The sequence below is a fragment of the Saccostrea cucullata genome, unplaced genomic scaffold (genome assembly GCF_032062105.1).
Source record: "Saccostrea cucullata isolate Sc308-1 unplaced genomic scaffold, CSIRO_AGI_Scuc_v1 ctg2, whole genome shotgun sequence".
Classification (NCBI taxonomy): domain Eukaryota; kingdom Metazoa; phylum Mollusca; class Bivalvia; order Ostreida; family Ostreidae; genus Saccostrea; species Saccostrea cuccullata.
Window position 1 is genome coordinate 339,069 of NW_026936751.1, and position 16,380 is coordinate 355,448.

General features: G+C 35.2%; 1 protein-coding gene across 2 annotated transcripts in view; it reads right to left on the bottom strand.

Annotated features, from left to right (window-relative positions):
• The window catches only part of LOC134246492 (monocarboxylate transporter 12-like), a 49,294-nt gene extending 34,106 nt beyond the window's left edge, over nucleotides 1–15,188 (bottom strand). The window contains exons 1-2 of one of the 2 annotated variants that reach the window (XM_062728865.1): nucleotides 15,030–15,188; nucleotides 3,954–4,011 (exon numbers count right to left, since the gene is read on the bottom strand). In XM_062728865.1, the coding sequence (XP_062584849.1) occupies nucleotides 3,954–4,011; nucleotides 15,030–15,050 (79 nt within the window). In that variant the 5' untranslated portion in view covers nucleotides 15,051–15,188. The remainder of the gene's footprint in view (nucleotides 1–3,953; nucleotides 4,012–15,029) is intronic. The other variant, XM_062728866.1, reaches the window with a different exon arrangement.
• Nucleotides 15,189–16,380: the final 1,192 nt, after the last annotated feature.

The following is a 16,380-nucleotide window of genomic DNA, read 5'->3' on the forward strand; positions in this document are numbered from 1 at the left end:
TGCAAATTATCCCACTATCGTTGATGTCATGGCATACCGAACAAAATACATGCAGACAGTGCTTAAGACTATATTGCAAATTTGTATTATGAAAAAAATCCAGCGATATAGTATGCACGCCTGCTAATCGATCACTTGCACAACCAGCAGTTGTGTATAACAATCAAAAGAGATCGATTTCCGGTTGTGCAGTTGATGCGAATAATTCCAGTGCACAGGTAGTAAATGGACTCGATTCAGGCAGTAATTGATATTTTTATTAAAATATAAGAATGTGATTCCATGAGCAATTTATTTTTCTTTAATTTTACACTCTCATAAAATGCAGTGATTGTTGATTAGCGACTATATTTGTTTTGAAGCAAGGGCTGGTAGAGCGAAAACCCTGATTGAAAACAGTATTCGCCGACTAAAATTCATTTTAATCTCAACTAACCTTGAAAATCCAATGTCCACCATGAGTATGCTACAAGTGCATCCTATCCACCTTAACTGGGACTTCGATATGTGTATAATTTGACAAATATTTGAAGAAAATAACATTGCTTGTGCATGCGGTCATTCAGTTGTGAAAGAGATCTCGGGTTATGCATGAGATAAAGGATAAAAAGTTACGCAAGTATTATACAATCTCCATAATTCACCTCTTATACTATTTTATTTCTGGTAATTATAAAATGTTAAATATTGTCTATAATATGAAAACGTTGCAGGGACAGATCCAGCAATTTTTTGAAAAAAAGGGGGGTTGGTTGGTTGTCCAGGCGTCCAACACTCATGCATATAGGCACTTCAAACCTGGCAACACTGAGTTTTCAACAGTTCTATGGGGGACTTTGACAGGCCAAAAACAAACAAACAAACAAAAACAAAAAACAAAAACACAAACAAGCAAGCAGGGCTCGGATTGCATGTGACGGTACTCGGAGGAAAGCATATTAAACGAGGGAAATCTATTTATAGCGATAGAAAGGACAGAGATTGAACAACATGTACAGTGTATTTATTTTATTCGAAATATTTTTTTTATTCAAAGTATTTATTTTATTCAAAATATTAGAAGTAATAAAATATCCATGTTACATAACTCTCTCTCTAATCAAATAGGGGGAGGGGGGGGGGTGTCCAACCCAGGAACCACCTTCTAGATCCGCCAATGATGTACAGTCATTTTTGCAAGCACATTTTGACTTTTTCAGCAGCAGCGGCCGATCTCTTATATCGGGAAATGAGACGTTATTTTTTTCATTAGTTCTGTAAACTAATCTTAATTTTAAAAACTTTCTTAAAACTGAGCATTTATTGTTGTTGTTTCAATTTCATTGTCATTTCTAATTGGGTGATTAATAATATATGGTTATATAGAAAGAGTTTACAATAGGTACTCCCCAACCAGGGAGTAATCAAGATATGAAAGGAAATCGTCATGGTTTTCCAGATAATAATGAAATGGTAAAAGTTGCAAGGTGAATAAAAATTGAAAAAGTTTTTCAACAACACTGTAGTAAAAATTGTTTTGAATGTGCTACAGATGTGACAACAAAGATTTTTCTTACATTTTTTCCATCAAACTACGCGCCTTGATTAGCCTACTGCAGTAACCATGGGTATTATCACGTGACAAAGATCCAGGGTTTCGGCATGTGGTTCATCTTGAGAGACCAACATCTTCAATCATACATTCTTATAATTTATCATTGACTTTTTTATTGATTCATTGATGACTCCATTTGATGAACAAATGCACTAAAATTTTTATTTAATTAAAACAAACATTTTATTTTTTTTTAGCTTTGAAGACAGTCTGAAATGAAATTGATCTATTTCAGCGCTTTGAATATTTTGTGCTTCCCATGCATTGATGCTTTTGAAATTAAGAAAGTACTAGTAATTTTTGAAATTATAAACTTTGCGGCTGATTTGATGCTTTGCATTAATTTTATTTGGAATGTTTAATAGGGATGTTTTTTTTATTGAACGATTATTTTGGATTTTTTACGATATTTCCCCTATGGTATTCATGATGAATAAATGTAATAAATATAATTTGTGAGAAAAAAAGTGTACGACAAGTCCGGGGTTGAATATCGGGAGGGGGGGGGTGTCCTGTCCAGAAGCACCTGTAATGTGGTGTTGTCATATTGATCCTTTCCATCTCGATAACAAAATTCAGGATACCTAGCTTCAAAACACCAGGAAATACTTACCCCTTGGCAAACACATATCATCGAGAGCCTGTCTCTTATTTTTTTCACAGACAGCACTTTTACTATAAAATATATATGAAATGAAAGCATGAAAAATTCGGTCTTTCCCTCCACTTTTGTTGCAGTACCGTCAAATAAAGGTAAGGTATGTTTGAGTTAAACAATTTCGTACTGAAAGAAAATGATATACTGCCCAGTATGTGCTGTTTTTTTTTTTATTTTTTATTTTATTTTATCTCTTTTTTATTATTTATTTTATTATTATTTTTTTTTTGGCAGACGGAATAGTCATATTAAAGATGCATTGGATAATTCACACAAGATTTATGATTTAAATAATACACACATAATTTTTTTTTACCGTAATTATTTTGATTGTAAGTGAAACTTTAACCCCCTCCCCTAACAGATCTACTTCAACAGATTACTTATCTATCTTTTTTTCTCACAAATTCAACTTATTTGCAAGAAAATCCTATAATTTTATGTTTTAAATTTTGCAAGACTACGTTATAATTCTATAATGTTTAATTTTATTCGCAAAGTTTGAAACTTTTTGTCCTTCATCTCATGCATAACCCGAGATCTCTTTCACAACTGAATGATCGCATGCACAAGCAATGTTATTTTCTTCGAATATTTATCAAATTATACACATATCGAAGTCCCACTTTTGGTGGATAGGATGCACTTGTAGCATACTCATGGTGGACATTGGATTTTCAAGGTTAGTTGAGATTAAAACGAATTTTAGTCGGCGAATACTGTTTTCAATCAGCGTTTTCGCTCTACCAGCCCTTGCTTCAAAACAAATATAGTCGCTAATCAACAATCACTGCATTTTATGAGAGTGTAAAATTAAAGAAAAATAAATTGCTCATGGAATCACATTCTTATATTTTAATAAAAATATCAATTATTGCCTGAATCGAGTCCATTTACTATCTGTGCACTGGAATTATTCGCATCAACTGCACAACCGGAAATCGATCTCTTTTGATTGTTATACACAACTACTGGTTGTGCAAGTGATCGATTAGCAGGCGTGGTATTGTCATATCTTATATTGTTGCTATTTTCCGATATATATCAATTTCTTTAAGGTGAGAGAAAACTTGCATCTATTCAAATAAACCTACCTACGAGTTTAGACAAGAAAGGAAGTTTAACGTTCAATCCATGCTTTCTCCCGGGGTATTAGTCTAAATAAAATGAAATACCCCTTCTCGATCTCGATACTATTCAGATTTTTCAACTTGAATTTAACTGTCATTACTTCTCACCTCGAAACGAAATAATATACTAATATCTGATTTAAAATTTTTAATGTCTGCGGTTTAGGTAATCAATATTGTATATAACATTAAATAATATGGTTGCCCCATTCCAATTCAATTTTCTGGATCCGCCACAGCGTTGTGTATGCATATCGTGCAATTTTTGATAGTTCAGTGTAAAAAAAAAAAAGAATTATACATGTATGATGAAAATGTTCAGCATTAAAAAAGCAGAAAGAACGTACACATGCATATCTTCAATAAAGTTTTGTATGTTAGGGGAAACTGAAAAAAAAATCAATCATATATTAAAGATTCTCGCATTTATTTCAAAAAGAATATACAGGAGTAAAAAGCGAATGAAGGAAGTTTTTCAGCGCAGAATAAACATGATGCATTTGAGTTTATACACAGCTGTAACATAAAAAGGTGAAGTTTGTTCATGCTGTATATAAAGACAAGTTTTTACCTCCAAGTATTACCCTGGCATATCCTCCGTCAATGACCGGTCTAACACCCATAGTTAGCTAGATCAACCACAAAATAAATGCTACATCATTCTGATTATCACTGTGTGATTCATCTTCACACTAAATACGAATACAGAGTGTGCAACCGGTTGTTGATTTCTTTATGCTATGCTTTTTCTCAATATTGTGTCTTCTTAAAATTTTATAGTATAAATTTAAATGTTTCAACAAGTTTAAACATTTATTAATCCTTTAGATCCTAGAGATAGCGAAACATTAATTTATTCATAGAATTTTTACTTCATATTTTATCAATGAAGGCATCCCCTCGTTTTAAGTATTTTAACATTTCTACAAAGCGAACTTGCCCATACTAGTATATGATATGCTTGTCTTTCAGATAAAGAAACAAGATGTGTTCGTGAAACACTGATGCCCCCGTATGTCAGCTTTTGACGAAGGTTATAATTTTTTCTCAATTGCAAGTCAAACTATAAGTCAATGGTTGAAAAATGATGTTATTTAAAGAACGGACTGGTTCTCAACGAATCCATCTCCGCATTTTATACGAAAGTCCAAGCACTAGCCTTAAAAAAGTTATGGCCAATGTTAATTTTTTTTTTATACGTGGGCCAAACTTCAAAAACAAGGTCAAAAGGGTCAAATTAATGGTACTCAGGGGAAGGCCTTGTCATAAGAAATACACGTTAAATATTAAAGCCCTAGCATCAACTTTTCAAAGTTATGGCAAAGCAACTTCACAATGTCAAGGTTTTGGGATTTCGGAACTCCATCCACACAAAACGAGTTCCGAAATCACAAAACCTTGACATTGTGAGGATGATGGCAAAGGTAACTTTTTTTTTTAAAGTAGGCCAAACTCCAAGTTCATCGTCAAAATGTTCTGTAACCAAATGAAAGCCTTGTCACATGCAATACACCCTCGGAATATGAAGGCCCAACTGTTCAAAATTTATGTCCAGGGTTAAAATTTTAAGACAGACAAACGGACAGACATGGCAAAAACTATAAATCCCCGAATCTTCGATTACGGGGGCATAAAAAAGGACGTACTGCGTATGTCGATAAATGAGACACCAAATGAAGTGGTGATATTGCAGGAAGGGTCACTCAGATTCTTACGTGCTTAATACGTTATGCACGATTAGTGTATTCCTTTCATATTAATTTCCTGCGGTGAATACCGGTATTTACATTTTGAGGTACTGCAAGTTAGTATCTGTTATTACACTGTATATAACAATCAAAATTATTACACTGTATACAAGAAAACATTGATGTAACCATCAATTGTCGCCCGGGAAATATATAAGGTAAACTATGGACATGAGTCTTAATCATTAAACCGCTTCGATATGTGTGACAAGGCATGCGTCTAATTGATGGAGACGATAGTCGCGAATATTTGGAAAACTTATAGTCGGATAAATGTCAAACAAAAACGATACCAATTTAAACTACAATTCCTCGAGTAAATGTTGGCTGCATAAAATATAAATTGAAGTTAGACACATGCATCACCCATATTCAAAAATGTATTTAATTTTCAATTTTAGAATATAAAACATGAATCGTTCAGAGTACGTTTTTATGCGAGAAGTAAAATTCGATGTTCTAAAAAGAGGGACCTGTCGTTTTTTCGATTGTAAATAATAAACAATTTTAAATATTAAATATGAAAAACATATATATTTTTACAGATTCACTTTCTGGAAGTAAATATATTATGTATCTTGTAATTAATAAAGGGAAAGAACATTCTGATTAACAATCTTTTCCATGTTTAGAAAACCCTTAATTTTGAATAACTACTCCCACCCCAATCCCCAGGTACCAACACTTAAACTTATATATATAGAGCAGCCCGGTCCTCCGGGCTGCAATAACAATCAAAAAGTTTGCAGGTCCTCCCACAGAGGCTACATAAAGATACTGATGCTCTCCCTACCTCCAGAGTTTCATAAAACCCCGTTAAGATATCACACTAATGGCACACATAATTTACGAGAGGACATTGTTACACGGAAATTATTTCTTTAGAAGTTCCTTTACTTAGTACTATGAGTATATGAATGAAATTAAGACACATGCGCTTACCTCTGTATAGATGATGATAGGTTTTTGTCTAATGAAATTTAAATGATAAGTCGTGCTTTTAAATATTCATTGAAGTATTTGGTGACCTTATTACCCCGAGACACACGAGGACATAAGTGTGACAGGTAGTATAAGTAAATTATATGTACACGAAGTACAATTTGCATGTTAGGTAACCGGGGTCACTTATGCATCCTTGTTATACAATTTCCTCTTTATACAATATCTTCCTAGATACACGTTTCATTGCCTGGAAAAAATAACATTGCGGTTTTTAGAAACTCATTTCGTCAATTATTTAAGGGTTTGGTTTTAAAAATATCGTACCCCTTATGGTCTTGTACGGTTTTGTTTATTTTCCTGCCAGGGTAATACTTGGAGCGTTTGGGATTTCTCACAACGAAATAAAAGACCTATAAAAAACGTGTGTACACCTGTTTTAGTTGTCTAATTGAGAACATTAAAGTTGTGAGCATTGTAGAATATTTCCAAAAAAGAAAAACAATTAGAAATGTTTATATTACACGCAACCATTTCCAATCCAAAAAATTTGCATTCTAAGTTAAATACCTAAACACTTTATTTCGCAAGGTGCCCCATATCCAAAAAAAAAATTTTTTTATTGAAAACAGTTTTCAACATAGAATAGTAATTCATAAATGAGCAATGAGCCCTTAAAGCCCATGTTCCTCTTTTTTTCACAATTTTGACTTGACATTTAGCGCGAAATGCGTACATCCACTAAATATTTTGCCCTTTATTTCTTAAGTAAACCCATTGCTGTTAATCAGTTCAAGAACAACACTAGGTATGTCACCTGTATAGATTTCTTAATCAGTGGCTTTTCCATCAATGAAACGTTCTATGGCGTACCTCAGTCAATACATCAATAATTAATCATTTTAATCCAATGTCTTGAACTCAAAATACCTATTGAAAATAAGCAAATTTACGAATGCTTTGTGTGTTCATTAACTTCACCGCCCCAACACCATCCCCAAAGCAGAAGTATTCATAAAGATTAGATTTCGTTTCTTTCTTGTCAAAATGGAGTAAAGCTGACAGTTCTTTCAATTAGCTCACCACACTTAGATGTACGGGAGATGAAGGAGATTTGTGGAGATCATTGACCGGTGAATGCGCAAAAATTTTGCCCGCATCCATATTTCTTTATCAAGAATGATCTTTTTTACCCTGTCATAATTCAGTGATCATCCTTTCATAATAGTAAATAAACTAGGGAGGTGACCATCAGTGTTTGTAAAAGGTCATTCAGTTTCTTCAACCACTTTAACCTCTGCGAAGAAGATGAACGGAAACTGCAAATTATTGGAATTTTTCGAAGTCCAAGGAGAATAAGTCCGTCCAAAATGGGCCGATCGTACCCAAAACAAAAGTTGACTAGTCATTCTTATAACAAATCTGTATACCAAATTTCATTTCAATATGTGCAACCTCTGAAAAGAAAATGAACGGAAACTAATGGTGGACCGACAGACAGACCGACCGACAGACATCAGCAAAGCAGTATGCCCTCCCTTCTTCGAAGGGGGCATAATAATGTAGGTGTAGCAAACAGAGAGCTCTGAAAACATATGCTATTGAATCTGTTGTCATGAAGAAGCAAGCATCCCCCGCTGACCAGTCGCACGTACCGCCATTCGACTTACATTCGGGAAAACCGAGAAATCCGTGGTCAATTTAGCATGAAAATAATGGCCTAACAATGTATGAAAGACGTCACTCAACATTAGACCTAGCGACAGACTATTTGCAAATGACCATAGAATTTAAGTAATGTGATTGTAGGGACCCTTGCATTATCAACTTGTTTGTCAGTTTTAAAATTCAATCGTTCGAAGAATATGCTCTTGTGTATTGAATCAACTGGAAGATAATAACCCCATATGCGGGTGATAGCGACACATTTCTACATGACTAAAGGACTTTGATGGTAGAAAACTGAAGTAGTCACATATGCACTGTATCTAAATGTCGAATTGAAGTCTTGGTGTAGATAAGTGTGGATACAAAAGCTGGATATGGATAAATTTCACCGAATAAGTTATGAAAAATATTGAATTTATAATATTCCAATTTTGTTTTTAAATGTAAAAAAATCATTATCGACTACATTCATGTACTACATGTACAGATTTATCTGTCAAACACACCCCGTTCTTTAATCACTCGTTGTTCCTAAATATCGTAAATTTGATGTTGAGAACGATCTTTGATAATTTCCAGATGTTTTTAGCGATGCAAAAGTTCACCTGCCTTTTGATATGCTGGCAGGCACCATCTAAGGTGTTCTTGCTCGACAGGTAGATGAACTTTTGCACTATTTCTGTTTTACATGTATGTTGTTAAAATCTTGTACTTCTTCTGTGTTACTTTGGTCTTACATGAGTTGGAATTTCTCAAAAACTTCAAAAAAGCTTTTAAAAAATCATCTCATTTTTGAGAAATCATTAACATCAACATATTTGACATTCCTCCTGATATAAAATTAAAAGCTATGTTTTATGTGCCCGTAATCGAAGATTCGGGGGTACTGTATATAGTATTGTCGGGCCAGTCCGTCTGTCTGCCTGTCTGTCTTTCTGTCTGTCCGCAAAGAACTTTAACCTTGCCCATAACTTTTAATTTAGTAAAGCTATGACTTTCATATTTTATATGTGTATTTCTTATAACCAGACCTTTCTTTAGGTACCACAACTTTTGAACAGGTGGTGCTAGGGCTTTCACATTTCATAATTGTATTTCTTGTGAGAAGACCTTACTTTGAGTACCAACATATTTAATCTGCATTTAAGAAAGGTTTAATCTTCGCTATGTTGCCATACAGGGGCATCAGTGTTTCACAGACACATCTTGTTTTAGGTCACCTGAGTCACTCAGGTGACCTATTCCTATCTGTTTTCGTCCGTCGTCGTACGTCGTCAATCGGTCGTAAACTTTTGAACATTTTCAGCTTCTTCTCAGCAACCGCTCAAACAATTTTAACCAATTTTGGCACAAAGCATCTATGGGTGTAGGGGAACAAAAATTGTGAATTTCATGGTCCCTACCCCCTGGGGCCTGAGGGGCGGGGCCAAAACCACTAAAATTAATGCTATCTTTAAAAATCTTCTTCTTTACTCATGGACATCAAGCAGTCAAACTGTTGGCATGATTGTAATCCGCATTGAGTCCTTTACCAAAATTGTGAAATTCATGGCCTCAGGGTCAGGGGTTCTAGTGCTATGGTGGGGCTATATAGATTATATAGTAAAAGATTAGATAGAATATTAGATATAGATTATATAATAAAAGTGCATAAATCCTTTGAAAATCTTCTTTTTTGTTCCAGGGCATTAAATAAACTAACTAAGTACATAGATATGTCGAATAAGGCTGCCTCTTCCAAAATTATGAATTCCATGGCCCCAGGGTCAGGGCTTCTGGTGTTAGGGCGGGGCTCTATTGATTATATAGTGAAAATGCATTAAATCTTCAAAAATCTTCTCCTCTGCTCCTGGGTATTAAATAAACTAACTAAGTACATAGTTATGATGAGTAAGAGTGCCTCTACCAAAATTGTGAATTTTATGGCCCCAGGGTCAATTCTTTGAAAATTGTTTCCTTTGTTCCTGTGTATTACGCTAATGATCCAAATATATTTATTGATGATGAAGAAAGGTGCATCTAGCAAAATGGTTAATTTCATACCACCTGGGTCATGGGTATCGGGGGGGGGGGGGGTTACAAAGTCTGAAAATAAATTAATGCTTTGAAATCCACTCTTTAGTATTAATCAACCATTTGTGATGAAATAAAATTTATGATAAAATTTCCAAAATTTTGAAATAAGTGGCCCCAGGTCAGTGGTTCCTTTGGGGTGGGGTGCACAACTGGTTATAAAGTGGAAGTGCATTTTCTCTTGGTTATTCTGATCTACCTCTGGGTATTAAGTAAATAGAGTAAGCATGTTTAGTTTATAATTATGATAAGCAAAGGTGCCTCTTTCAAAGTTGTGAATTTCATGGCCTCTGGTTTAAAATGCGAATTCAATTGTTGTAAAGTTGTTACATGATACTCAGGTGACCTATAAGGCCCGTGGGCCTCTTGTTTATAACATTGATAACTGTTTCTTCAAGTAATGGTAATTCGGTATTGTTCATATGTTGTGATTTTTTACTCTACGGAATTGCTTCGTTAATACTTACCCAGACCCTACAATAAGTACATCGAGGTTAATATTAAAAAGATGTTAGAGTTTCTCCTTGACAACATCTGTGTAATTTTGGGAGATCAACTAAGTCTTCCAACAAACTGTTGAAATTTCCTATTGGCACTATTTGCGCTCCTTTATACATGTAAACTGATCTTTTTTTATTCCCATGTAACCGAATTATTGCAAGAGGGGAAGAAGAAAACACTTGCTGTAGCCTCTACACTCTGATATATCGATGAAGTTTCTTCGGTTAACAAGTTACTTCCATATCTCGCAGCTCGTTGTACAGAATATCCAAAAGAACTCGAAATATCAGTCACATTTGCTTCATATCTGGTTAATTTAATGGATCATTAACAATAAGGACTAATTTAATAACAATTGAACTGTGGGACAAACGTGATGATTCCAGCCTTTAGACCGTCAATCTTTCTAAATGATTTATAAAGTAATGTCCCAATCTCCCCTGCATAATGGTATTTATGTCTCCCAACTTATTCGAAACACATGGACCTTCTCATAATACGATCAATTTTTAAAAAGAGACAGGCTATTGTAAATAAGTTGATGCTACATGGATTTCAACGACCTCGTTTGAAGTCAGTATTCCTTAAATGCTATGGTCCTTATAGCAATCGTGTTCATAGCTAATCCAAGGAAATATACAGAGATAAAGAACAGTATTCAAGCTCAAAAGTCCATTAAACAATATACATGTAAACTAAATTGGAGCAGAGCAAACACGGTCTTCCAAATAATCAGAGGTGGGATCAGGTGCCATGGAGGAGTGAGCATCCCCTGTCGACCGGTCACACCCTGGCCCTATTCATCGGGTTGTATTTTTACTGGCATATTTCATTCTTGTTGTTTTATTCTGAACTTCTTCGGTAGATTTAAAATGAGGCTAGTCTTCCAGCGCGATGGCAACTTCTTGAAGTTCAAATCTTTCCAAGTGCCACTGCCAGTGCCTCTGATATATTATGAGTTCACAGCCTTCTGTAGCTCTCCGTTAATCTGAATCCACTCCAGGTGCTTTTCCATTTCAAAAGTTAATGATTGCTTCTTTGTCTTAATTTTATGTTGGTGGTTCGAAAATGATTGATTAGATGTGTTTTCTGCTCTGGTAATGTTTGCCTGGGTATCTTGATCATCCAGTCTTTAGTAAGTTGGTTCCTTTGTTTGTCTATGTCGATCAGATGTTTCAGCGTCACTGTTGTGACAGGGTCCTCATATCTTGTATCACATCCGTGCTCTCTGTCTTTGAGCTTTCGTTGCTAGCTCTCTTGAGTGTGCATAATTCAGGACTTACTAGTATTTGTCTAAAATGTATCTTTCTACGGCTTCATTTAAACATCTTCGATTTTCGTGATAAAATTTACCTTTTTATAAAAATTCATTCAATGACATTTTTTCCCTTTTTTCTTTATCATTGCGTGGATGTTTTTTACGGAGGCCCATTGAGTTCATTTTCGTAGGTTAAAAAAGGGGTGGGCACCGGACGTAATTATAAAGGAGCTGAGGAGGCACATAAAATTGTTTTCTAAAGTAAACGTTATATCCCCGAATTAAAATCGGGGGACACGGCATATTGGGGCACCCAAACCTTTCTATGACCATGATATTACTATTAAAACTTTTCACGATTTTACTAAAGCCTTCTTAAGAATTTTGTATTTTCTGGTGGCGGAAAGAAAATCTGTAAGTTTTTTTTAATCCCTTGCATTTTCGTTCCTAACAAGCAAATTCAAAGAATTGTGGTCCCCCACTTTCGGTGTCTTTGTGGGTGAGATGTCATTTTTTAAAAAGACATATTGTGTCAAATATGAACGCCCTATCAAATGTCATTTAAAAATTATCACAAGTTGATTTTTTAAAAATAAGGTCAATCGTGAAGGGCAAGATCAAGGGGTCAGAAATCATAGCACCCTCGGAAATATCTTGTCAGAAGTAATGCACATGTCAAATAGGAAGGCCCTATCTCTTCTCATTGTATAAGGAACAAGATGTGTTTTTTTAAAAACTGATGACCCGTATGGCAACAAAATGAAGACAAAATATGTTATAACCCAAAGTAGGGTCTTCTCACAAGAAATACCATTGTGAAATATGAAAGCCCTAACACCACCTGTTCAAAAGTTATGGCCAGGGATAAGTTCTTGAAATGTACGTCAAACTCCAAGGTCAAAGTTTTTGGTTTATTAAGAAAGGTCTTCTCACAAGTATTACAAATGTGAAGTATGAAAGCCCTAGCCAAAACTGTTCAAAAGTTATGACCAAGGTTAAAGAGTAGGTCAAACTCAAAGGTCAAGGTCAAAATTCTTGATATCCAATGAAAAGTCCTGTCACAAGGATTCAATATGTCAAGTATGAAAGCCCTGGTCCTTACTGTTCAAAAGTTATGGCCAAGGTTAAAGTTTTTCTGTAAGTACTTAATCTCCAAGGTGAAGGTCAAAAGTTCAAAGCTGTTTGTATCAAATAAAAGTTTTTGCCACAAAAATTACATATGTGAAATACGAAAGTCCTATATTCTATTGTTCAAAAGTTATGGCCAAGGTCATAGTTTTTAAAAAGTAGGTCAAACTCCAAGGTCAAGGTCAAAGGGTCAATGTTCTTGATATCAAATGAAAGGCCCTGTCACAAGAATTACATATGTGAAGTTTGAAAGCCCTAGCTCTTATACCCCTTCAAAAGTTATGGTCAAGGTTTGTTTTTTTTTAAAGTAGGTCAAACTCGAAGGTCAAGGTCAAAGTGTTAAAGTTCTTGGTATTCAATGAAAGGTCTTCTTACAAGAATTGAAGTATAAAAGCCCTAGCCCTTACCGTTCAAAGATTACGGCCAAGGTTAAAGTTTTTTCATAAGTAAGGTCAAGGTCAAAAGGTCAAACTTGTTGGTATCCAATGAAAAGCTTTGCCACAAAGAATACATATATGAAATATGAAAGCCCTAGTCCTTACCGTTCAAAAGTTATGGCTAAAGTAAACCAGAAGTCTCTGTCGAGACTGTAGCTCTACTGGTTTGTACTTATAACAAAGGATGAGAAAAGAAGCCATTGCCATCAGACCAAAACTGTAGAAGAAGTAGCGTTTTAAAGGAATTTCACAGATATTTCTATTTTTAGTAACAATGGCAACACCGTTCATCAAAATCAAAATCCGATGCACTGTAATATGTATCTTAGTGTAGTCTATCTGTGTGCCAAGTTATACAGAAATCAGACCAAAATTTTAGGAGGTGTAGCATTTTAAAGGAATTTCACAGAAAATTATATTTTTAGTAACCATGGCAACACCGTTCATCAAAATCAAAATCCGATGCACTATTTTATGTATCTTAGTGTAGTCTACTTGTGTGCCAAGTAATACTGAAATGAGACCAAAACTGTAGGAGGAGTAGCATTTCAAAGGAATTTCACAGAAAATTCTATTTTTAGTAACCATGATAACACCGTTCATCGAAATCAAAAACCGATGCACTATTTTATGTATCTTAGTGTAATCTACTTGTGTGCCAAGTTATATTGAAATCAGACCAAATCTGTAGAAGGAATAGTGTTTTAAAGGAATTTCACAGAAAATTCTATTTTTAGTAACAATGGCAACACCGTTCATCGAAATCAAAAACCGATGCACTATTTTATGTATCTTAGTGCAGTCTACTTGTGTGCCAAGTTATATTAAAATCAGACCAAAACTGTAGGAGGAGTAGCGTTTTGAAAAATTGTTTACAGACAGACAGACAGACGGACGGACGACGGACACCTTACTATCTCATAAGCTCTTCTGGTCTCTGACCAGTAGAGCTAAAAATAAGAATTTTAGTGTAAAAGTAGGTCAAACTCCAAGGTCAAGGTCAAAAGGTCAAATTTGGTGGTACCCAAAGAAAGGTCTTGTCACAAGGAATACACATGTAAAATATGAAAGCCATAGCGCCTCTCAATCAAAAGTTATGGGTAAGGCTAAAGTTTTTGTGACGGACGGACAGCTAGACATAATGACGGACGGACAAATGCCCCCTCGCTTTCGCGAAAGAGGGGGACAAAAAATAAAGCCGAGAATGGGTCGTGAAGATGGAGAAGCTCGCTTTTCTCTTCATGAGTACCACTTCCAGGAGAAAAAATTTCAGTTAGAGAGTGCGGTATGAAGAAAATCAACCAATAAAGATTAGTTAGTCACTATTGAAGGTTATACAAGGTTTTTGATACTTTTGGTTTGATTACATCTTCGGTAGCCGAGGGTTTCTGATACGCCACTTTCCTCGTTTTCGTGAGGAGAGTAGCGTATAAGAAACCCTTGGATAGCGAAGATGTTTTGATTACTGCTTTTGAAGCTCTGTTTCGAGCTTGAATGGAACATTAAAAGAAATTGCACAACTCAGTGAACTCTGATAAAATGTTACATGTTCAACCCCCCACCCCCACCCCAATCATTGTCTAGGAGGAAATTTAAGTTGCACATCGTCAAAAAACTAGAGAGATTCGTTACAAAGTTATGACTTTATCGCTATTGTGCAAATGTTGCCTCCCAAAAGGTTTTGAAATTCACTAGTTCACAAATTAGGAGATTCACAAGTTTAAAAAAAAGAATCATTTAAAACACATGAGTATTAACGAAGTTATTAATATTCGTCAAGGAAGTGTACACACGCGTCTTAAAAATTAAATGAATAAATGCAGTCTGCCTTGAAGTTCACTGTGAACCACTTTAAAAACCATAAAGTTATATATCAAGAGAATAATAAATACCTCCAAGAATGACCCAGGCATACCCACGGTCCACGTCGAGTTTCGCCATAGTTAAAAATCACGATCAGCTGTTATCAAGTTAGTTCTAGATATGCACAGTACATGCATACTTGTATTCCAGTGTAGTTATGCTAAAAAAACACTTCATCGTTATGTACACAGACCTGAATAATTGTACATTTACTTTATAATCAGGACGGGGTTAATGTGCATTCGGTGATTCCAACTGAACTATGTGTCATTGACATCGTCTTAAATATTTATGAAAATATTCTGAAAATCATCTTATTCTGTTGTCTTAATGTTTATAGGGAATAGCCTATAATGGATTTTTAAAACCCCAGTCACATTTCCAAAAACGACCAACAGCCGACGTTTTTTGAAGCCAAAATGGGATTCTTCGGGTGCATCGGCCGTTGTCTTGCCCGATTTTGACCTCTTTTTTTGTAGGCCGACCGATTTTGTGTCCATCGGTCCAAGTTATCATTTTTTCTGCGTCGGTGGCCGATTTCCTCAATTGAAGTTATCCGTCGACCAACCTTCGATCATCGTCCGACCATCGGCGATCAGTTTCTTAAGTCGGGCGTGCGTCGTTTGACAATAAGGGTGTCAAAAATTTCGACCGACGGTTAAAATTAAACTGTAGCTCAGAGCTCGATGATCGGGCGACGATTGGCGGACTTGTGAATATTTAATCTATAAAGGATTCACAACACAAACAAAATGTTGATGCATGGATTGATAAATATTTTTGAACGGAAATAACATTAGATAATTAATCCGTAAGACATAAAGAAATCCTAAGTATTCTTTGCTGCTTAGATACGCGCCATTTGTCGTTATTTTATGTAATTCTATACAAACTTTAGCACATATTTTTAACATTGAGCTACAATCTTACAAAATGCTACCACTTTGCCTTGCAAACATTACTCACATCACCTATCTGAATATAGATCTATGAAAAATATTGCTGATTTTTAAAGAAAAAAGATTTGTTGTGTAATTTATCCAAGTCATCGGTGTTCCTAGGAATTAATGTGACTGCTCCGTGTCGCCCGATACTCGTGTCGACCGATCATGTTTTTCAGCCGACAAGACCAGAAAAATTTAGTCGCCCGACCATCGACTTAAATGTGACCTAGGCATTAATCCCATAAACTTTAATACGTATACGTGCATACGCTCTGAAATTGGTGTAATATTCGATTTAGATTGGGGGGGGGGTTAGCTAGTTGTAGTTGCATACACAATCCAAGATAGGTTCCTCACAAACAAAGAACTATATATGGTATTGGCCGTTGTAGGCCTCCATTCAAAATAACAAATTTTTAACATCATTTAGAAGTAC